Here is a 23269-nt window from a genome sequence, read left to right on the forward strand (position 1 = left end):
TTGGCACTTACGGATAAAAAGAACAACCAGATTGCATCGCCGTCCTCAAGGAGGTCATAGTCTAGTAGACAGCCATGAAAACAACCATAAATATGATAAAATTTGATAAGTAAAAATAGAGTAGTGATTCTCAAGGGGCTATCTGTTTCAGAATCAGAGTGGGAGAGAAGTATAGTAGTCCCCCCTTATCCACAGAGGATACATTCGAAGACCTCCAGTGGATGCCTGAAACTGTGGATAGTACCAAAGCCTATAAACACTATGGTTTTTCCTATATATACATACTTATGATAGAATTTAATTAATAAATTAGGCACAGTAAGAGATTAACAATAATAATCAAATAAAACAGTTTTAACAATATGCCATAATAAAAGTTATATGAATGCAGTCTCTCTCAAAACATCTTATTGTACTACACTCACTCTTCTTGCAGTGATGTGAGATGATAAAATGTCTAGGAGATGAGAGAAAGTGTGGTGAATGATGTAGGCATTTTGATGTACTGTTCAGTTACTATTGACCTTCTGATTATACAGTATATCAGAAGGAGGATCATCTGTTTTTAAGCTGTGGTTGGCCATGGGTAACTTTAACCATGGAATGCTAAACCACAGATAAGGGGGGACTACTGTAGTTTGAAATATCATATCAATATTATATCACCTTATATGTAGCAGAAGAAAAAAGTAAGCACATTGGTTTCTTAGGACAGAAAATAAAGATCAGTAAAATTTGGCTGCTGGTAGAGACAAGATGATGGTTTTCCAGACCAAGAGTTATCTGGACTCTCAACTTGGTGTGAATGGCTATACCAGTGTCTTTGCAATGAGCAGGTAAGAGGGGAAGAATGGCAGGAAGAATGCAAGATGTTTATTAAAAAGGGGCATAAGTTTAAAAACTTGAGAAACACTTGTCAAATCTAGGTATAAAGATTTATGGGAACTTGGAGGCTAAAATACTGCTTGAGGTGGGAGGGAAGAAGACAGAGAATGCATTTAGGGTTGCAAACTTTCAATAAGGAGTCCAAATGTAAGCAATAAGGAATGAATGAGGCAGATAAAGAAGGAGCCCCTGATGCCCCACTTCTGAAGCATAAAGTTATCCCCCTACATCCTTGGCAGTTCAAGAACAGGATGTGCTACCCACAACAACAGCAGCACTGCCCTCGAAACCTTTTGGATGCCATTGGATCTAGAAGTCCAGGCTTTCAAACACTACTCTTTCACAAACTAGGCATGATAAACTCTGTAACCTCACAGATCTGCTGTGAGGCTCATACAAGATGCTAGATGTAAAAGCATTTTGTGAATTCTTAGAGAGCATGTGCTTGTGTGTTGGCTCACTCTGCCCTCCCAGGCTTCCCTAAGGCAATCAAAAGCCCCCAAGGATAAGTGAGATAATCATCGTAGGAGGCATTAAGCACCTCAGAAGGAAAGTAGCATATGGAAATATTAATAATGACGATCCACATCTGTTTCTTCCTGTTAATTCCTTTCTTTCAAGCTTGACACCAAGGGAGCCCACACACAATGCCTTCTACAATTGAAAGTGGGCTGCATTCCCATGTTTTTAGCTGCTGAGTACTTTGTTTCCAATTCAAAAGCAATGGTCCTTTTTTTAAGTTTAATATTTCTTGCCAAAATCTGTAGACAGATTACTTATATGAATGTCATGTGCATACACTGATCATCATCTCCTATTGTTTGAAGCCATATACCAGATATCAGATGATGATGAACTATTGGTCACATCTGGCAGAGCCTTTCAGGAAACTTAGAGACTGAAATCACTGGTGGAGCAGAGCTCACTGAGGGCAAAAGATGAACAGTGTGGTTTTTCTACAAGCAAAATAGTGGGGAAATAACTCTCAGCCAAACATCTTTGAATGCTAATGGTCCCTTACAGTGCAATTCCATTCTTCTGACTCAAAAGGGCTGCACCTATCACTAGGGTTACCTCCTCTTGATCAGAGGCTCAGACCTGAGTCACTCATAAAGCAAAACCAGGCCTGACCCAGGCAGTCCCATCAAGGAGAGAAATGGGAAACCTCAAAGCAGGCTGGGGTGGGCAAGGGTGCCAGAAGCATAAAGAAATATTTCACAACACCTTAAATACCACTGACCTCCCTAAAGTATGTGCTTTCTGGAGTGGTATAGGGGTCAATCCACAGCAAAAGTTAAAGTCGGCAGCCAGTACGACTCTTCTGAACCATACCAGGAAGTAAGCAAAGGTGAGCTCTGTAGACCTCAACCACCTTCTTCCTATCCTGGGCCCTCTCCTGGCCTTCCCAGCTGCCCACGTTTCAACCTGTTCCCTCTTCTCCTTTATATCACCTTGTCCTATGTCTTTTTCCTGAGTGCCTTCCTCAATTAAGTTCTGGTCTGGTCAATTTATTAGAGCTAAGAAATTAATAGCTTCTAATGCTTTTGCCTCTAAACTTGGGCTTTCTATCTTAAAAGCAAAGGAATGAGTAGAGACGCAATTAGGTGTTGGGGTGGAGTAAGGAGCGGCTTCTGTATATCTCCCTGTCTATTGCATGGATGATACAGGTGATGGGCTGGCACTATAGGCCAGAATTTCCACTGTGATTCAGAGGTACAATATAGAGCACAGTGATATATTTTGCCTTTACCTTAGGCCAAGAGAATTGAAAGAGTTAAACACTACAATTTAGTATACCAAGATTAAAGCAATTATTGTAAATTAGCTTAATCATTCCTCTATGCCCCTTTGGAGGCAGTTTTTTTTTTATCCTGTTGTCACTACCAAATAAATGGAGGCTTGTGAATACAGATAAACTTAATTTTTAAGGGATTATATATGCTCAAAGGTTCTGATGCTTTTAATTAAAAATTTCCTTATTATATAAATGAAAGTATCTGTGTTGTAGCAGTGTGAGATACCAGGAGAGCATGAATGAAATATGGGAAGGAGATGATGGCTAACATGTGGCTGTCTTTTCATTTCTCCAACATATTTTTATTTAAAGACAGCAAGATCTATTCTTAGGATGGCCTCTGACTGACTCTGGAACTCCTTAAGGGTAGAGAACAGGGAGCAGCTTAAATGATTCCCTCCTTTTCAAGCCATAGATTTTAGTCTTCTGTTTCTGGAACACTCCAGCAAGGAATCACTAAGGGAGTACTCCAGCAGATGGAGAGCAGTGCGTCTCAAGCTTTAATGTGCATATAAATCACTTGAGAATCTTTTAAAATGCAGATTCTGATTCATTATCTTGGAGTAATGCCCAAGATGCTTCATTTCTAACAAGTTCCCTGGTGATGCTGATGCTGCTTGTCCATGGAACATATTTTGAGTCACAAGGAACATTCTAGATACGGAGTCTAGATACTGAGCCTTCTTTGGCTAGTTGCAGTTTGAGTATGAAGAGGCTCAGTGGAAAAGTAGCACAGTTCTATCTGAACCAAGTGAAGGGCAAAGGAAACAAAAGGGAGGCAGACATGAGGCTGATTGTACTCATGCTCCCTAACCTTTCTGAGGTGACTCTTAAAGCAGCTTCAATTGTCAGGGACTTAAGAAATTTGGTGATTTCAAATGTAAATAAATGGAATTCTAGATGAAAGCATGAAAATGGGAAGAAAAACTCCCTGGCAGGAGCAATGCTTATTTTTTGCTTTGACCCTTGTTACTGTTTCTGCCTACAACTTCTCTGGCTTAAGAATCACTTGAACAAAGAAAGAATGATTTAAAAATAAAAATAGATTAGAGAAACAAATTGTCTTCTGTTTCTGCCAAAAGGAAATATGGAATCTGGGAAATTATCATCCAGCATGGGGCAGTCCGGGCTGAAGAGAAAGGAAGGGAGAGAAGTCCAGAAGAAAGACATTTCCAAATCCATCAACTATACATGGAGCATCATCAAGTTTTAGATGTTGTCCTGGGATAAATAAGTACATCAGACATAACCTCTGTTTTAGGAATTTATGGTCTTAGGAAAATACTGGAATAAAATACACACACACACACACACACACACACACAGTAACCATAAATACCAACTTGTGTCAAAGTTCCAGTGAAGACACCTGTTGGTTAAAGAAAAGGCTGTGTCTCTGGGGAGTAAAGATTACTCTAGAAGGGAAGGTTGGGTCAGACTGCAAAGGTCCTTGAATGTGAAGTGTATCCTGTGGGCAATTAGAAGTTAATGATGTTTTGTTTTTTTTTAAAGATTTTATTTGTTTATTTGAGAGAGAGAATGAGATAGAGAGAGAGCATGAGAGGGGGGAGGGTCCGAGGGAGAAGCAGACTCACTACTGAGCAGGAAGCCTGATGCAGGACTCGATCCCGGGACTCCAGGATCATGACCTGAGCCGAAGGCAGTCGCCTAACCAACTGAGCCACCCAGGCACCCAGAAGTTAATGATGTTTTGATGGGGCTGGGGATACCATATGCAAAAGAGCATTTTAGCATGATCAATCTGGAACACTTTGAGCAATTCAATTCAACAAACATTTACTGAGTATTAAGCATAGTCCCAGAGTCCAAGGTGCAGAGCTATGTAAGGATATAAAAAAAAGACAAAATCTCTATCCTGTCAGGGGGACAGATAAACTTTATATACTAATATGGAATTATCTCCAATATAGACTGTTAAGTACAAACATGTAATGCATAGAACGATAAGTTTAATATACCACTATTTTTTAAAAAGGATGGAGGGAAGAAATGTATGTTTGCAAATGTATTTATATATGTATAAGTTTTATTGGCAAGGATACACAAAAGTCTGATAATATTGTTTGCCTCCAGCGGAGAGGATTAGGGTGGGTGGCAGGGAAATTGTACACATATTCTTTGGTACTCCGAGTTTTGAAACAAATGAATGTATTATCTACCCATAACATTTAGAGATATATAACAAAATGTTGTGTATGGTTGTATGGGAGAGGGAAAAGATGAATTTCAGTTGAGAGAATCTTTGAAGACTTAGAGCATGTGGGCTATGAAGCTGTGTCTTTGGAAGGTACCATTTCCACAGGTGACAGTTTGAGTGGGAAGTATTTCAAGCAGAGGACAAAGTTTGCATTGAGTCACAGGGTGGGGGCTAGGTCTATGCCATCTAATACAATAGCCACTAGCCACATATGGCTACTAAGCATTGGAAATGTGGCTAGTGCATACAAATTGAGATGCAGTGAAAGTACAAAATGTTCATGGGCTTTTTGAAAAGATAGTATGAAAAAGAATGTAAGGTGCTTCATTAATAACTTTTATATTGTTTACATGTTTAAAGGATGATATTTTAGATATACTGGCTTGAATTAAATATATTAAAATTAATGTCACTTGTTTCTGTTTAGTTTTTAAAATGTAGCTACTAGATATTTTAAATTACATCTGTGGGTTGCATTGTATTTCTACTGGCCAGTGCTGATCTAGATAATGGAGATTTTTAGAGAATGGTGAGTTAGGTTGTGATGGCTGCAGCAGAGATATATGGGTAAGAGTGAAAGGGAAGTTTGGAAAAGTGAGCTAGGCCAAATTTGGAGGATGTTTGCTATTGAGCTGAAGAGTTTGGATTTTAATTTTGTATTCTTTGGTGAGCCACTGTGGGGATTTGAGTGTGGAGATCAGATAATCAAATGGCTGCTTTGGACAGGGGTGAAAGTATAGGCAGAAAGAACAGTTATTACGGTCATCAAGGAGTGGGATCTGGATGTGGGTGGAGGCTTTGAAATCAGAAAGAGATCCATGTATACTATGCTGTGAAGGGACAATTGATAGAACTGAGTGGAGGTGTGGATGTCAAAAACAAAATGAAGTTTTGTTAACCCTGGTGATTAAGAAGCAGCACATCAGTGCCAGTGATAAACACAATGAAGTCTGGAGTGGGAGCTGGATGGGAATTGCCTGGGAGAGAAGATAATTCTGAGTTTTGACATGGTGAGCTTGAGGTGGCCAGCTGAAATGTGGTATTAAGGGTATGAGAGAAACAGATGAGGCTTAGTAGAGGTGATCTTGGCAGTGAGATAAATATAATAATGATTATATTTGTATGGCATTATAATATACAAAATGTTCTCACATACATTATTTTACATAATTCTTACAATAGTCCAAGAGTTTAACTAACTTGCCCAATGTAGCACAGCTACTTAGTGGCCAAGGTAGCATGCCAAAACTTGTTTTCTTTCTATTACTGTAATTGAAATAAAATGCCAAAGGAAAACGTAGAGAAAACTTAGGCTCTAGATTATACAATTTTTATTCCCCTAACATGCTACCTTACTTGAGGGCCAGACCCAACCCTGGAAAACCCCATCTTAGGTTCTCTTTAGTTATTTTAAATATCATTTTTAGAGATGAAGAAACTGAGACCCTGGGAAATTAATGTCTATTAAAGGGATAGGTGGAAGTCAGACAAGGGCTCTGGTAGATTGCAATATTATTTCCAGGTATTAATTTTTCCTCCCTGTTAGAGAGCACATCTCTGCTTCCTGCCATGAACCCTGCCAAATTAATGTGGGCTTGGTCATAGAACTCACTTTGGCCAATGGAATATAAGCCAAAGTGACCTTTACCACATATGATCAGAAGCTTTAAGAGCCATGGCATGGTTCAGATTTTTTTGTTCTTTTCCCTCTAATGTAAGAATGACATGTCCCAAATAAAGGCTCCTCCTTCAGCATGTGAAACAACCACAGATGACCTGTAGTTGCCACATGGACTTTTGCTATGGTAACTGAGGTTTTATTGTTTGTAATAACAGTACAAACTAGCTAAAACTGACTAATACATTACTCCATTGTATGTGTTTCATTTCCCTTGTGTTTACACAAATGCTCACTTTCACCTGGTTAACTTCTACTCATCCTTTAGGTCTCCAATTAAATATCACTTCTTTAGAGAGGTGGTTCTTGACCACCCAGTCTAATTTACGCCCCCCTCCCCACCACACACACATATGACATTATTTTCTCCTATAATATTTGTATTCTTTCCTTCTTAGACACTTCACTCAATTGTAATCATGTATAGATTAGTTTATCATTGGCATCCTCCACTCGACTGTAAGCTCCTGAAGACCTGAATCATGTCTATTTTTGCCCACTATTATATAATGCCTGTCACACAGTAGTTGCTCAGTGGATATTTGTGGAATAGGTAATGAACAAATAAATAGCTTGTTGTTAACATGCTTGTTGGATCATAAAGCAAAATGGTGGGGGTATGCTATGATTAAGGGAAATAATGTTCCTGAAGAACCTCCTAGGTTCAAGGGTTAACTACTATTTTTTTCTTTTTGGTCCTTGTCTTTCAAGGAAACTTTGAAAACAGTGGCACTTTTTCAAAACCCTTAAAAATAAATTCACTCACCAACAGACTTCTGCAGCTTGGCAGATTAATACCAGGGAAGCCCGTAGATAGACTAGAAGGTCTCCTTTGTAAGAAAAGAGAACTGTTGCCATAAAATGCTTAGTTATATGGAGTAAGAGAGTCACCTGCCTTTCTTGTTTGGAGTGGTTGATGAAATGTAGTGAGAAGCAAGAAGGAGGGGAAGAGAAAGAGATTACCTGGAAATGGGAATTATGGGCTGGTGTAGTGGATGCCTTTCTGCTCCAAACCAGAAAAATCAGGGCTCCTTCCCCTCACTTTCACCTGCCAAGAGACCACTTAGGAGGTGGCTCTGGGCTGTATCACACTAAACTGGCAATCAAGAGTTTGAAGGTTTTGTGCAAAATTGTCAGCTTCTATGTAACAGGGACATACACATATCTGCATGCTCAGGTGGTGGGAGGGAGGAAGAAGAAACAATTCTGTATTTTAGACCATAAAGTTTCTTGTATGGAGAAACCCACAAGGTCCCACAACTTGAATTGCTGAAACACACAGTGAAGCCTAATGTGGAGGATATAGTGTCAGTGGGTGGAGCCGATGACCCATGAATCTCTTTGCTACAGGGATACCCATTAATCCTTTGACTCTAAAGTTTCTGTGATCTGTGACTCCAGAACACATAGACAGGGTATGTTACTTAGGCAGAGCAGAAGAAGAGACACTTATGAGGATATAGTGCACTTTTACAAAGTAAAATAAATGTAATAAAAAGCAGGCAGCATAATTGCCATGATTTATACCCTATGACATTTGATAATAACAAGGTTGATACATTAAAATAAGTTCCACATTTACAACTCTGCCTTGATATTTACACTTATTAAATTGTTTAGGGAGGTGGTTCTGGATGCTGGAAGCCCATATATAAAACATATTAGCATAATTGGAGTACAGCCAAATCCCTCAGTGTACATTCCAAATACTTGTTAAAAGCTTGACCTTGGAGGGAAAATCTTCCTCCTTGTCTTCAATCAGTCATCAGCTCCTGAAAGCACTCCTCTGAAATCAACTTCCAGTCATCCGTAGTTGGGAAAGCTTGACCTCAATGGTGACCTTAGGCAGGCCCTCAGTTTCCAGGACAATGATGAAGGCTATGTTCTCACCTGGGTGAGGAAATAAGTTGTGATTTTCCATTACCTGTACCAAACATTCCTTTTCATTTGTTTAATTCATTGAGCATTGATGCTACACATTAGTTCATTGAGCAATTGCTTTGTGTAAAGGCCCAGAGATGAATGAGATAGTTGTTGCCATCAAGAAACATACTTTAGTCAAGGACACAGACAACTAACTCTAGTAAAAGGCAGAATGAAATAAAGGCCATAATAGGAGTATGAGCAAATTGCTGTGGGAGCATAGATAACACAATTTATTTTAATGAGGGAAGGAGAATTAAGGAATTCATAGGTTTGTTTATCATTGGCAAGCTCCAGTGAAAAATCCAGTGCAGCATGGCTGGAGGGATTGTGAAGAGGTTTGAAAGTCATATTTGAGTCTGCTCCTGAGAATTTTGAAGCCTGTACTAGTTTTGTAATTAAGAAGAACAAAAATTTTTGAAGTGGGTCAAGAAAGGCAGTTTAGGAAGCAATCTCTAGTGGTATGAAAGGTTGAAGAAGTAAAAACTGAAACAGGGTGACCAACTTCTGTGCCTGACTGGATATTACGGGATAGGGAATAATACAAGATGCTTCTGGTGTTTCTAGCCTTGGAGGCTAGGACAATATAGTACACATAATGGAAAGGGCGATCTAGATAGAAGGATCAGTTTGCTAGAGAACATATTTGGTTGGGACTGTACTGAGTTTAGTGTGTGAGATATCATTTACAGACTGAAGGTAGTTCAGGGGTTCAGAAGGAATTGCAGAGTCATCTGCTTGTCGGAAATTGTCAAAGCCATGGAAATGGCTAAGATGACCCTGGTACTGGGGAGAATACAAATGAATGCTGGAGATACTGCCTTTATTTATTTGAAGACAATCACTAATAAAGAGGACTTAGAGAAAAAAAAAGAGGACTGAGAAATTTTCTGAGCGGTGGGAAGCGATAGGACTAGGTGTTCATTGTAGGAAAGTGGGAAAATTTAAGTGGGATGAGGATTAAGAGGAATTTATATTTGATAATTAGGTAGTAGCTGATAGTCTTGAAGGAGAGAGATTCATGGGAAAGTTGCTGCTGTTCTTTGATAGGATTATTGAGGACGCTTGTAGACTAAGAGGAAAGGAAATGATGGAATAATGGACACAAAAAGTGAAAGTCCTGGGGCACCTGGGTGGCTCAGTTGGTTAAGTGTCTGCCTTCGGCTCAGGTCATGTTCCCAGGGTCCTGGGATCGAGCCCCGCATCAGGCTCCCTGTTCAGCAGGGTGTCTGCTTCTCCCTCTCCTTCTGCCTGCCTCTCTCTCTCTGTCTACCTCTCTGTCAAATTAAAAAAAAAGTGAAAGTCCTTAAAAAAAAAAGTACCACACACTATAAGATCACAGCAAGTCAGCTTTTTATCCCAGATGCTCTAGAGTTGAAAGTCACTGATATCTAACAAATGCTATGATTTTTATCATTATCCTGAATTCTGCTGAGGGGCCTTATCCATGACCCGTCCCTTTCAATTCCTTTTCCTCCCTCCCCCAAGCACCGCCATAAGTGCTACCAGTTGTTTAACCAGGAAAAATACTCCATTACTTGATTTTTGTCAGGAAGTCTAGGCCACTGTGCTACTATGCCATAGGTTTCCAAAAACTATTCAAAGTGAAAATTCATAGTATTTGGATATTTTCAATTTAATTCCTATTGTGATATTTGGGGTTTTGTAGGCCAACAGAAGGACAATAACACAAGGTACTTGCTAGGGGTTAGGGGGCAGGGGCGAGATGGAGCAGATTTATAAAACAGGTTCCCTTCCCAAACAAAAGAATATTAGCTAAAATAAAGTCATTCAGTGTTGCATGTATCTAGCAACTGAATGTATTGAGAAGGGAAGCTTTATGGTTCTTTGAGTAGAAAGGTATTTAGCATAAAGGGGATAGATTTGGGCACAGTTTGGAAGTCTGAGAGACTCCTGGGAAAATAGTAAAATGGGAGAATTTGCTGTTCTTTTAGAGAGTAATAATTGTTCCAGAACCTCTTAAATGTATGGTTTAAAATATTAACCAGACACTTGAGAAGTTTTAGCTATGATCTAATTAAAGCTTTTTCCATAAATTATACTTCATCTAAATGCCTTTCTTTCCTGTATGAGTCCAAAACTGAGTGAGTACATTTTAATGGCCACTCAATCTGTCAGTTTGTTTCTTCGAACAGCCATTCAGTGCTTTTCAGTATTATTAAAAAGAAAAGAGAAAAAAAATAGGAAAGGGAAAAAGAAGGAAAGAAAAAGAACACAACATGGAGAGCCTACCTTTGCCCTTCTTACCATAATCACTATATCACTGAATAAGTTCCTGTTCAGACTCATGTTCTCCTGCCTGCTCTGTCTTTATGACTTGATGCTACTTGTATGTAAGGCTTGTGTGAGCCATTCAACAGTACAGATAATAGGACTGTATCAAGTGTCAGAGCAGCAGCTGTGCATATCCATGGTATCATTGCAAAGATGAGCTATTCTTGTGTTCAATTTTTTGGTTGAAAGTAGCCCATCAGTAACTCAGGTCTAAAACCTTCATGTCAGGTTTGTATTCTTCCTTTCCTCATACCCTCAACATCTAATCAATTGCCAGTTCTTTAGATGCCTCTTGGATCTGTCCCACTGATGCTACCCTAGTTTAGGCCCTCATTATTTATCAAAAGTATTGCAATAGTCTCCAACGAAGTTGGCCTTCTGTGACCTCTCCCTCTGTCCTACACAGAGCTTCCAGCATCATCTTCCTTAAGTGCCACATTATCATTGCTTTCCTCAAAATCCCTCAGTATTTCCCTACCATTTATAAAATCAAGCCCCAAATACACAACCACTGCTGCCTTTCATGGACCTTACACTCTAGTCAAACTTAATTATTCAATATTCCCTGTGTATGCATAACAAAGTTTGTACTTTTGCTCATGCCTTCCCTCACTCAGAAAAACCCTAAGCTTCATGAGAATAGGGACCACATCTATTTGGTTCACTGTTAGGTTCTCAGAGTCTAGCATTGTGGTTAATACATGATAGGTGCTCATTAAAAACTGACTAAATAGGGGCACCTGGGTGGCTCAGTCGTTAGGCGTCTGCCTTTGGCTCAGGTTGTGGTCCCAGCATCCTGGGATCGAGCCCCATGTCGGGCTCCCTGTTCAGTGGGGAGCCTGTGTCTCCCTGTCCAGCTCCCCCCTGCTTATGTTCCCTGTCTCTCGCTGTCAATAAATAAAATCTTAAAAAAAAACCTGACTAAATAAAAGCTTTGTGTGTCCAAATCTACTTACCCTTTAAATTTCAGTTGAAATATCACTGTGCCAAAAAGTCTATACTGATACCTGCTTCCCACCTCAATACCTATACCTCATCTCTCTAAAACTGATCTGTTTTTTTCCTTAACTCCCATAGGCCCTCTCTCTCCCATTCTTATGACATTGATCACTTTCTTCCACCTTGGATTACAATTCTTTCTGTACATGTCTCATCTCCCACTAGACTGTGAGACTCCTCAAGGCAGGAGCTATGTTTAATTCATAATTATGCCCTGAAAAAGCAATGTTCACTGAATGGGCACTCAATGATTAGAATAGCCACACACGAGGCTTTAGCAAATCAGAGAAGTTAAGGGTTTATTATTATTTCTAATAATATGATAAGAGCTCTTCTGCTTTGTTCATAAACATCAAAAGGTGAAAATATTGTCTGGACTTCAATTAGACAAAATATAGGTGAAAATATTGGCTGAACCTCTTATTAGTCAAGATATATGGTCATCATGGCTTGAGATTGAATTTTGGCTACTCTCCAAAAACTAGAAAGTCATGATTCACATAATTCATGAATTTGCAAGTTGTTTTCTCCTACAATGCATATTAACTATAATAATATTTTATTTGGGACTCTCGACATCTAAATAAATTCAGTCTTTAAATGGGATCTTTGGCTATACATTTCCTTTTAATTTAAATCAAAACTATATGCCATGTTACATGCATTGCATATATATCAATTTCCAGATTTCCACTTTCCTTTGAGTTCTTGGCATGAAGCTCAAATTCCTCTAGTTGGGGATACTAAGGTTTTCAGACTCCCTACTAAGGAATTTGCCTCTGGGGGAGAAAAGAAAAAAGCTAATGTATTTGATTCCTAGAGCAACCCAAAATTCCATGGGAAACAACTGTCTTGTCAGGTACTTTGGATCATATAATTTATAGATCTGGTTATTACCTTGTCTAACCCTCCATCTTCAAGTCAACCCACCCATGATGAGAGATTCTTTTGAAAGCCCTCCAGAGAATAATTATATACAATGCTTTATTACTCATTCCAGATTTTTACCCCTCTGAGCAGTTGAAGTCCATTTGCTTTCATTCTATAATCAAGCCAAAAAAAAAAAAAATCCGAAACCAAAAAACAACTCTTTTCTGTATAAAGAGTTTCCCTGGAAGATATAAATCACCCTTCTGACTTTTCTGGACTCTTAGGTTGTGCAAACATTTCTACACTACACTGGCAGGAAGTGCTAAAGAATACCTAAAGAAAATCTTATGATTCCCACAGGTATGTGTGTCTGAATATATTCCATGATTTCCTCCTGACCAGGTCCTTAAAGAAACACTCTTGTAGGGGCACCTGGGTGGCTCAGTCGGTTAAGCGTATGCCTGCAGCTTGGGTTGTGGTCTCGGGGTCCTGGGATTGGGTCCCACATCTGCCTCCCTGCTCAGCGGGGAGTCTGCTTCCCCCTCACCCTCTGCCCCTACCCCCTGCTCATGTTCTCTCTCAAATAAATAAAGTCTTTAAAAAAAAAGGAACACTTGTATTTCTGTTCAGTTGAAACTTCTCCTTCTAAAATATTCTTACATCCTGTCTTTATACTTCAGTTTATGCCTTTTCACTCATCCTTAATATTATCATAGGCAGACAACATTTAATGTATTATCTTAACTTTATTTAATAAGTGAGTATGCATTACATATAGATTGCAAGTCATTCTTGGTCCTGTGAAGAGACAGGTGGTTAATCTGAAGCAAAACGAGAGCATGAATCCACAGTTCTATTGCTACTGAAATACTTCTTCTGGGTGTCTTATATGGGCACAGTCTCCCTCAATACCCATTCAAAGCAGGCTTTGCTGTCACCTCTCCCTTCAGCTGAGGGATTGACAATATCTAAAGTTAGCTTGTAAAGAACCCTTCTGTATCAGAGGTAGTTTTATGCCTGCATTATAAATCATAGAAGACATTTGGTCAAAGACTCCATAAAAGGGGCAGAAGGTAAACACCAGAGCTCAGAGTTGGAACCAATTATTTTTTCAAGCTAAGCACTGGCCATAGTAGCAAAAGTATCAACCAAATTTTGGAATAGCCTGCTCAGCTATTTAACATCAAAGCATGCATAGCCTGTACAAACAACAGCTTTTTAGAGGAAACCTTGAGTTTGGCTTAAGCACCAAGAACACATTTTAAAGAGGGAAAAGTACATTTATGTGCAATGACTAGTGTAGTGAGCTAAATAATGGCTTCCCCCAAACACGCCCATGTTCTAATTCCTGGAACCTGTGATGTTACGTTATTTGGAAAAAGGGTCTTCACAGATTTAATTCAGTTAAGAATATTGAGATGAGGAGATTTTTATGGATAAACCAGGTGGGTCCTAAATGCCACAAGTGTTCTTATAAGAGAGAGGCAGAGGTAGATTAGATACACAGAAGGAAAAGTAATGTGAAAACAGAACAGAGAGAGATTTGGCCACAAGCCAAGGAAGGAATGACCGTCACAAGAAACTGAAGAGACTAGGACCAGATTTTCTTCTAGAGCTTCCAGAGGGAGTACAGACCTGCCAAGACCTCAATTTAGGACTCAATTTAAATTTCTCTTGTGTTAAGCTACCATGTTTTGTGTATTGTTACAGCAGCCACAGGAGCCTAATACAGATTTTGGAAACAGGAAGTAAGGTACTCCTATAATGAATAACTAAAAATGTGGAAGTGGCTTTGGCGTGGATAATGGGTACCGGTTGGAAGAACTGTGAGGCATTTGATAGAAAAAACATACACTGCTATTAGAAATACGAATGTTAAAGGTGCTTCTGGTGAGCTCAGAAGGAACTGAGGAACATTTTATTGGAAACTAGAAAGAAGGCGATCCTTGTTATATAGTGGCAAAGAGCTTATCTGAATTGTTTCCAACGGTTATATGGAAAGTAGAATTTGTAATTGATGAACTTGGATATTTAATAGCTGAAATTTCCAAGCAAAGTGTTGGAGGTAGGACCCATTTTCTTGAGCTTACAGTAAAATACAAGAAGAAAGAGGTAAATTGAGGAAATAATTGTTATGCAGAAAGGAACCAGCACTTGGTAATTCAGGAAATTTTGAGCCTGTTCAGATTCCAAAAGACGCTAAAATTAGCTGATGCACTATTAGGATAGTGTGCTCTGGAGATAGAGCCAACCTCTGGCTAGTGTTGAAGAGATTAGGCATTGACTCACGGATCCACTCGATCATCTCAACAGAAGCCAAGAATAGAGATGGCATTATCCAGCAAAGATCTGTGAGGACTCTTATCTCAATATTGAATCAATTTGACATGCACGGGAGGCCACAAAGTTTTTGAGAAACAGTTCTAGCTTGGCCTGAAAAGGATCGAGACAGGACAAAATGAGAGAAAGTTGTCAGACTACCAAAGTTTTACAGGCAAGAAACAGGATGATAAAGCTGCAAACATGTGCTACCCTTCAATATAAAGGGTCATTCTTAGAGCAGAACTGCAGGTACAGAGGCAGAGACTTGATCCATGGGCCAAGAAGCCAGAACTGCAGGCCTAAAGGGTGGGGTCCTGAAACAAGGCGGATTGTGAGGCCAAGAAACCTAGGGGGATTTTGCCTGGCTGAATTTTGAGTCATCAGGCCAGGTGACTTCTTTCTACTTTCCATTTTCCCTGGTTTGAAATAGCAATGTCTATAACTCTTGCCCTATGCCTGTTCCACCATTGTGTTTTGGAAGCAGATAACTTGTTTTGCTTCATTTATTCACATTTGGAGAGGAATTTTGCCCCAGGATTTTCATCTATAACTGATTTAGATGATCTAGATGATGGGATTTGGGACTACTGAACTGATGATGTTTGGATGAGATTTTAGATTTAGAGTTGATGCTGTAATGGGTTGAGACTTTTGGGAATGTTGAGATGGGGTAAATATATTTTGCACATGGGACATATATAAATTTTGGGGGGCAGAGGGCAGACTGTAGTGGGCTGGGGGGTGCCTCCAAAAAGGTATGTCCACATCCTAACTTTATTTAATAAGTGAGTATGCATTACATATAGATTGCAAGTCATTCTTGGTCCTGTGAAGAGACAGGTGGTTAATCTGAAGCAAAACGAGAGCATGAATCCACAGTTCTATTGCTACTGAAATACTTCTTCTGGGTGTCTTATATGGGCACAGAACCTGTGAATGGAACCTTATTAGGAAAAAGGATCTTATAAGAGAGGCATAGGAAGATTAGACACACAGAGGAGAGAGTGATGTGAAGATGGAGCAGAGACAGATGTAGCCATAACCCAAGGAAGGCCAATAGCCACTACATGCTGGAAGAGGCAAGGGAAGATTTTCCTCTAGAGACTTTGGAGGGAGCAAAGCCCTTCATTTTGGACATTTTGCCGCAGGGACCATGAAAGAATATATTTCTGATGTGTTAAGCCAAGATTGTGGTACTTTGTTACAGCAGCCAAAGGAAACTAATGCAACTTCTAAACATTCTAAGGATTTTGTATTTTTAAAAATCATTTTGAAGAAAATTTGCATAAAATGGTGCTTCTCACTGTGGCAGTAATAAAGCTAACAAAAGACTTTAGTGTAATTTGGTTTTATACTAAAAATGTTACTATGTACTTTTTCTGGTGATAATTTTCAATCTCAAACAAAACTGCAAATGGCTAAAGCAGGACCATTATAAATCTGGGAAGCAAATCCTTTAACTCAATTACTGGAACTTCATGAAAGACCCTGAAAGTTTCCATACTGTTTGTGAAAACCATGTGGGATTTCTCTAAATACAAATATATAATTTATCAATAATAGTATTTCATTCATTCTTTTTCACAAACTTAAAAATAAGGCAAGTTCACGTTTCAAAGAGGTGAGTAGTATCATCAGTATTTCTATCCTGACCATCTTTTTTTTTTTTTTCAGACCATCTTGATAATATGGCATGGCAAATGCCCCTAAATTTTAGTCAGGGTTAATATTTCAAAATATCATTTTCCTACAGCCTGAAAGGCTACCAAAAGACTCAGACCATGCCATGAAGATTTCAGAAAAGATTTTGTGAAGTCAAAAATACACACATTAATTATTTACATAAATTTGTATATCTTTGTTGTTGTTAGGAAAAAGTGTATGAAATTGATATGACCCTCAAACTTGTTTGTGTATGCATATGTGTGTGTCTTAAGATAGGATAAAACTGTAAAATCTCAGATACTGTTAGTCTTTTTGATTTCTCTATTGTAGCAGCTTCAGAGATTTTTTTTAAATATCATACCCAAGTAAGAATGCACTGGAGGAAAAGGTAGCAGTTTGAATCATTATACATCTATAGAAAGGAGACTGAATTATTGGTCACTTGTTTACATTATTTCAAATGGTGACCTGCCAAGCCAGTTGTCTGTTCTTTCTGAATGTCTATAGTGTGCTTTGGAGAAGTAGAAATAGGATCTTCTATATAAGAAATATACATATAAGAAATTTTTTACAGTAATGACAATCATCTGCACGGATTAGTTTTAAAATTACACTCCAGAGAAGTTATACCACATTATTTCAATGCATATTTTAAAGTAATAGACAAGTTAAATATAACTTTTATGCCTTCATCTATTTAAGAAAAATGTAGAGCATGTTTTTTCTCCTAGGGTTGTTTTGGCAGCATCATTTTAATTTGTTAATATAAGGTAAGTAAGTATGATGATGACTGAGAAGTTCACTTAGTCACTGGGATGTGGAATTATTGTAGGAGATATAAACATATACACATATATACACATACATACATATAATTTTTTTTCTTCTTCAGACCACCAAGGCAGAATTAGAAAGGGGAGTAGAAAGGCAGATAAAACAGTTGACCTTTCAGACAGTTTTCTGCTGCCTGCAGAGAGAAATCTTTTTCCTCTCAGGTCTTTTAGAAACTCTATTCCCTGCTTTCATGGGGGTCATGGGAGAAAGAAGCAATAGAAGAAATAAACCACAGAGAATAGGAATCAATATTTACCTTTAAAAAATCTTAATAAAGGTAATAGAATTTTCAGGTTCATCCCAGAATAAACATTAAAATGTGAGGTTTTTCTCAAAAAATAGTCATATGAAGTATTTGTATAAAGTAGATATATGTGCATTATTAGAAAATACCTCTTTAAATAAAATTTAAATCACTTTCTCTAACTGCTTCTGTTAAACTCTAGTTTATTTTTAGCAATGATAAGTGCCTGCAACATCATGCTGAAACTCTAGATTAATGATAAGTTTAATTTCAGCCAAAGCAGATGAATCCATCAGCTTTCACTTGAGATAAGATTCTAAATAAATTCATGGGGCTGAAGCAGTACTTTTTTTTTTTAGCTTCCAAAATGGCTTCTCTTGCAGAGTACCTCTCCAAATCATTAATACACACATTTTCATTGGCCTTTCCTTTTTTCTATGTAACAGGAATCAGAAGCAGACATTGAATAATTCTGTTTCCTTTCTTTTCCTTTTTTTTGGGGGCGTGACCTGCAATTTGATTAACATTGTAATTTTTTGACAGACTGAATGTTTTTGAATTTCTTATACTTTTCATCATTACCATCAGGTCACACACAATAACAATACACATCTTTACACTAAAATGGAACACATGTTTTATAATCCTTGTAATTGTGTTTGTATTAGTATAATTGTGAAAGCATCTTGCAATAGCTGTAAAAATACATGCTATTTCACCCAGCTTAGCTTGATCCTTGCAGAAATGCATTTATTTCCTCTCTATCCCTTGAGTGGATATTTTGTTCTTTTCAAAATATATGATTTTTTTTACTTAAATATTTTCATATTCTTTGGCATCAGGATTCACTTAGATGAGACAGCTCCATTGTGGCGAGAGCGTGACCTTTCCAAAGGTACTCGTCTGTTATCTGTAAGACAAAGAGAAAAAGAACCAAAAACACGTGAGCTTTAGATCTTGGCTATTACACAATGTCGGGTCAAGAGAGGTTTTTGAATAGTCCTGAAAATCACTTCAAATGAATATGTAAATAAGTAACAAGGAGCCCAGATCTGAGGAGGTCATGCTGCAGCTCCCAGGCTGAGTTCAAGAGTCCTGCAATCAGCAATAAATAACTTTTCTTGGTAAGTGAAATCAGAGTGATGAAAGAAATGGAAGAATTCTCTCAAGCACAGTCCCCTTGGAAATTGCAGGTGACAACAAAATTCCTTGGTAAAGATGTCAAATTGAAAGGATCTATGTACAGAGCCTTTTGTTGGAAAGCACTTCAATTTTCAATTCCCCATGAGTTTTCTTTTTCTTTTTTTTTTTTCCCCATGAGTTTTCACATTCTGTATATAGGCTACCTCTAGAGGACACCAGGGTAGGCAGAGCAGAAAAGAATTTTTATTTTTTTTAACAATGATGACAATATGTGCCAATCAAACAAGTTACTGAATCTTTGCCTGATTGTATGATGTAAACATATTCAACACATTATATAAGTCATTATGGGAATGAATAATGAATAGGTCCTATTCCCCTCAACCATCAGAGGAAGAATAATCACTGTAGAGATAACTGTTGGCACAAAGCTTGGAAAGCAAAGTTTAAAAGCATTGATGGTTGCTCAAAAGAGTTTTAGCTTTAATAGAGAAAAGGTTTACAGCTCTGCATTGTGATGATCACTACTTTGTTATTATCACCTCTGTTTTATGCTCAGCTTAAATGCAATTGATGCGGGTGAAAATCCCTTTCTGACAAAAGCATAATATACTTAGATTCTTTATTTAAAATAAGACTAGGTCCCTCAAAATAATGACAACCACCAGCACTTACATAAATGCTACCACTTCACACCTGTTAATTTGCTAATTCACTCAACATCCCTGGGAGGTAAGTCTATTTCATTCTACCCTATTATTTCTGCTTTAGTGATGAAAGGTTAAACAGCAAACCACTAGTATGATGGGGGATTATAATGCAAAGTTAATGCCTAAGTATCAGGACTGCTTTGTTCAGAGGTAGATGTTGGGGCTCCCAAGCTACTAACCATATCCTCCCTGAAATGATGATGCCCAAAGAACACATCCTGCCTGTCCCATGGGGAGAATGGACCTTGGCCTTGTTAACATCGCATATGACTGCATTGAGCCAACTAGCCATAAGCTTAAAGTGCCTTATAAATGCAATAATATCACTGAGAGGTGAGAAAGAAAGGTATTTTCTCTATTCAGAGAAATATCTGAGTGAAGGATTATTTGGGTATTCTTTTAAAGATACCATTTAAAAAAGTCATTATTTAGTTTGTGATCTAGATCACAATTCAGCAAAAATGTGAAGATAACATTCCTAGATAAAGGGCTTATTACTTAGATGTCACTAGTTTGCATACAGATTGATTTGGGACTTCTTAGACAACATTTAAAATGAGATTATAATATAATGGTTACCAATGATTTGCTAGTATTTAAACATTCAGTGTTAAAAGCCACCAAATATAAGAATGATGGTACCATTCTCAGAGGATTGTCTCAGCTCAAAAAAGGGCTTGTGCCTTGGTGGTCCTACACACTAAGGTCAACTGGCATTGCGCTCAGGAATGCCACTGGCTTCCCATACCATCACTCACAGCCCACTAGATTTAAGACAAGTACCACATTAAAAAAACCCAGACTCATAGCATTAAATGATGTGGTATCAGGATTCACTTATTGGTAGCATTTGTATGAGAAAATAAACTTTCAGGTGAAAATGAACTGAGGAAAGGACATTGGAGTTTTTGGAAGACAGGATAAACACTGGCTCAGGACCCAAATCTAGCTCTTGACATGCACAAGAGACAGTGATTCTACATTTCCTCCCTCTTTCCCTTCTCTCTCTTTATATATTTTTGGTACCGAACTGATCCCTATGTTAATGAGATAAGAGGAAGCAATTCTGAAAAGGTTACCACGTACTTTTGAAATGTCAACGTACAACCTTATTTATGGTGAAAAAATGCCATTAGAAACAATGGCAACAATGGCAACAATGACTAATCTGGATTTTGTGATCAAATTACAATTTTCTGCATTTATATTAAAACTATTTTAGGTGCAAAATATACTCTAGATTTGTATGGATCAGGCAGAAAGTGAAATTTAGAAGATAACATGTTTATAAATGTATATGACATGAATATATATATTCATCTTTTTTCACACTCTTAATAGCTTGCAATCTAATGATGAAAACTTTTCATGCTCAAATGCATGTCTTCTTTGAGACAAAGACTGAGAATCAGTGAATTTTTTAAAATAAAAATTCTATAATTATAGTATTAAATACTAATGGGTAAAAATCTGGCATGGCCCTCATAAGGTAAGGGCACATAATTGATATCAAATTTATGAGAAAGCAAATGTTACATATTATTGCTGTCAGAGGTGATAAAAGTAATTTGGGTGATTTGAGAGTGACTGTATTTCCTATTTGGAGATGTAGGTGGAGGAAGTGAATGCCCATGTGATGATTTGAAAGTTGTAGGAGACCCAGACTGAACCAAATTCACTTTTTTAAAGGTTTTATTTATTTGAGAGAGAGAGTGAGCACATGTGAGAGATAGCACACGAGAGAGAGCACAAGCGGGGATGGGGCCCGCTGGGCAGAGGGGGAGGTTGAGAAGCAGGCTCCCCACTGAGCAGGGAGTCCAACGTGGGGCTCGATTCCAGGACCCTGGGATCATGACCTGAGCCAAGGGCAGATGCTTAACTGACTGAGCCACCCAGGTGTCCCCAAATTCACTTCTATAACTAGTCTTATTCTCCCAACACTACTGATACTAGAATACTTTAGATGGCAAAAACAGGAGCCTCTCCTCCAAAAAGTCAATAGTTTAAAACACAGGTACTCACCTGAGATCATGTGGAAGGCTTTGTTAACAAATAGTGGCTTTCCTTTCCAATTTGCCTGTTGACTTTTTGGAAAGCAAAGAAAGGAAGAAGGGGGTAGGCATCTGTCTATGTTTGTATACTTGCTGGGGATATGAGATACTGGAAAACACATTTTATTAGATGATGGGGAGAACATGATTTGTCATAATCTTTCTCTGCTTTCATTTTCTTAATGTATGATGTAACATATGATAGTGAATAAGAAAGCCTACAGTGTCTAATATATCCTCATGATCTAAGAATTCATTAAGAAATTCTATTGTTTGTAAAAATCAACAATTAATGCAGCATTAAAGCCTGAGATGTCAGTCCCAAGATGTAACTTCCAAATCTACCATAGTTGGGTATTCTCTTTGATCATCAAAGGCTTGTCTTTGAAAAATGTCCCATGTGAAGGTGAAAAGATTCTGATATTACAGAGAGTGTCCTGGTCATAACGTGAAGTTGGAGAGGGACACAGTTATATAAAAATGTGCATTCTATGGAGGAAGCATGATGAAAACTAAAACAATATTCCAATCTGTCATGAAAAGAGAATATGAATTCATGGCCCAGCTTTAACATGCTTCTGCACATTCTGAGTATCAGGTTACCAGTTCAAACCAATGTCAAGGTTTCTCCACTGTCATAACAGCAATAATCTTTATGCTTTTTCTGAATATAAATTGATTTGACATTCATCTCAAAACCTTCCCTACTGAGTCCTACAGTAAATGGATTAAGCACATTACTGTATTGATCTAAAATTCATTCATGCAATCATTTATTCAGCAACTATGTACAAAGCACATCATCCAAGAAATACCTGAATGTTCCAAAGTTTCAGACCAATAGCTAAATTTACATCACTAATGTTCTTTTTACTGAAAACTTTGTCAAGTGAAATAACTGAGGAATAAGCATATTATAGATAAAGCTTAACCAAACACAATGTGAGACAGACTAAAGTACTCAAGCCTATAGTATGTAACCTGAAAATGTACAATTAATCCTTCAACAAAGTGAGTGTATGCCAAAGCTATGAGGATATATCCTACATATTTCATGAGTAGGACAAGTTGAGATTGAAAAACTGTGATAAAAAGGCCATGTTCATTATTCATTTCCCATCAGATTAGGAGTCTATCTGTTGTCTATGGAAGAACAGTTTCCTTCCTGGTATTCATAGGCAATGTAGATGTATCAATGTTAACCTAACAATGCACTTTCCCCTCCCAGCAGGGTAACATAAAATAGATGTGTTTGGTATATACTGTATATTATATTACAAAATATCCAATTTTAATGCAAGAAAACAAAGTAAAAGAAAACCTCTGTGATTTTTGGTGAACTTTGTTTTCTCCAAAGCCCTTCAAAAGTAATGGTGTGTAGATTGACCATCAGTGGGTAGGCATCATTTCCAACAAATAGAGCAGAGGACTGGGTTTATGCAGCTTAGGCTAAGAAAACCAAGAAAACTAAAGATGCTTCAGGAAATGTCTATTGAGTAGATGTTTGCTTTTCAAACACTAATGAAAGAAGATAATTTATCTTAGACTGTAATACTAAAATTGTCTCATATAAACTTACATTTTTCCCCCTTATGTCCCATGATTCCAAAGCTGTTTGGTTTATGTTTTTCTCTCTG

The 23269-nt window shown here is 37.9% G+C and overlaps 1 protein-coding gene across 4 annotated transcripts in view; it reads right to left on the minus strand.

Annotated features, from left to right (window-relative positions):
• Positions 1–4462: 4462 nt before the first annotated feature.
• DIAPH2 (diaphanous related formin 2) overlaps positions 4463–23269 on the minus strand; it is a 946398-nt gene continuing 927591 nt past the window's right edge. For 3 of the 4 annotated variants that reach the window (XM_088028707.1, XM_088028706.1, XM_088028704.1), the window contains one exon: positions 13390–18638. In XM_088028707.1, coding sequence (XP_087884833.1) covers positions 18574–18638 — 65 coding nt within the window. In that variant the 3' untranslated portion in view covers positions 13390–18573. Of the gene's footprint in view, positions 8467–13389; positions 18639–23269 lie in introns of those variants that run through there. The other variant, XM_088028705.1, reaches the window with a different exon arrangement.

Source organism: Eumetopias jubatus, unplaced genomic scaffold, assembly GCF_037043125.1.
Source record: "Eumetopias jubatus isolate StellerSeaLion01/CBP00866 unplaced genomic scaffold, mEumJub1_p1.0 scaffold_11, whole genome shotgun sequence".
Lineage (NCBI taxonomy): Eukaryota > Metazoa > Chordata > Mammalia > Carnivora > Otariidae > Eumetopias > Eumetopias jubatus.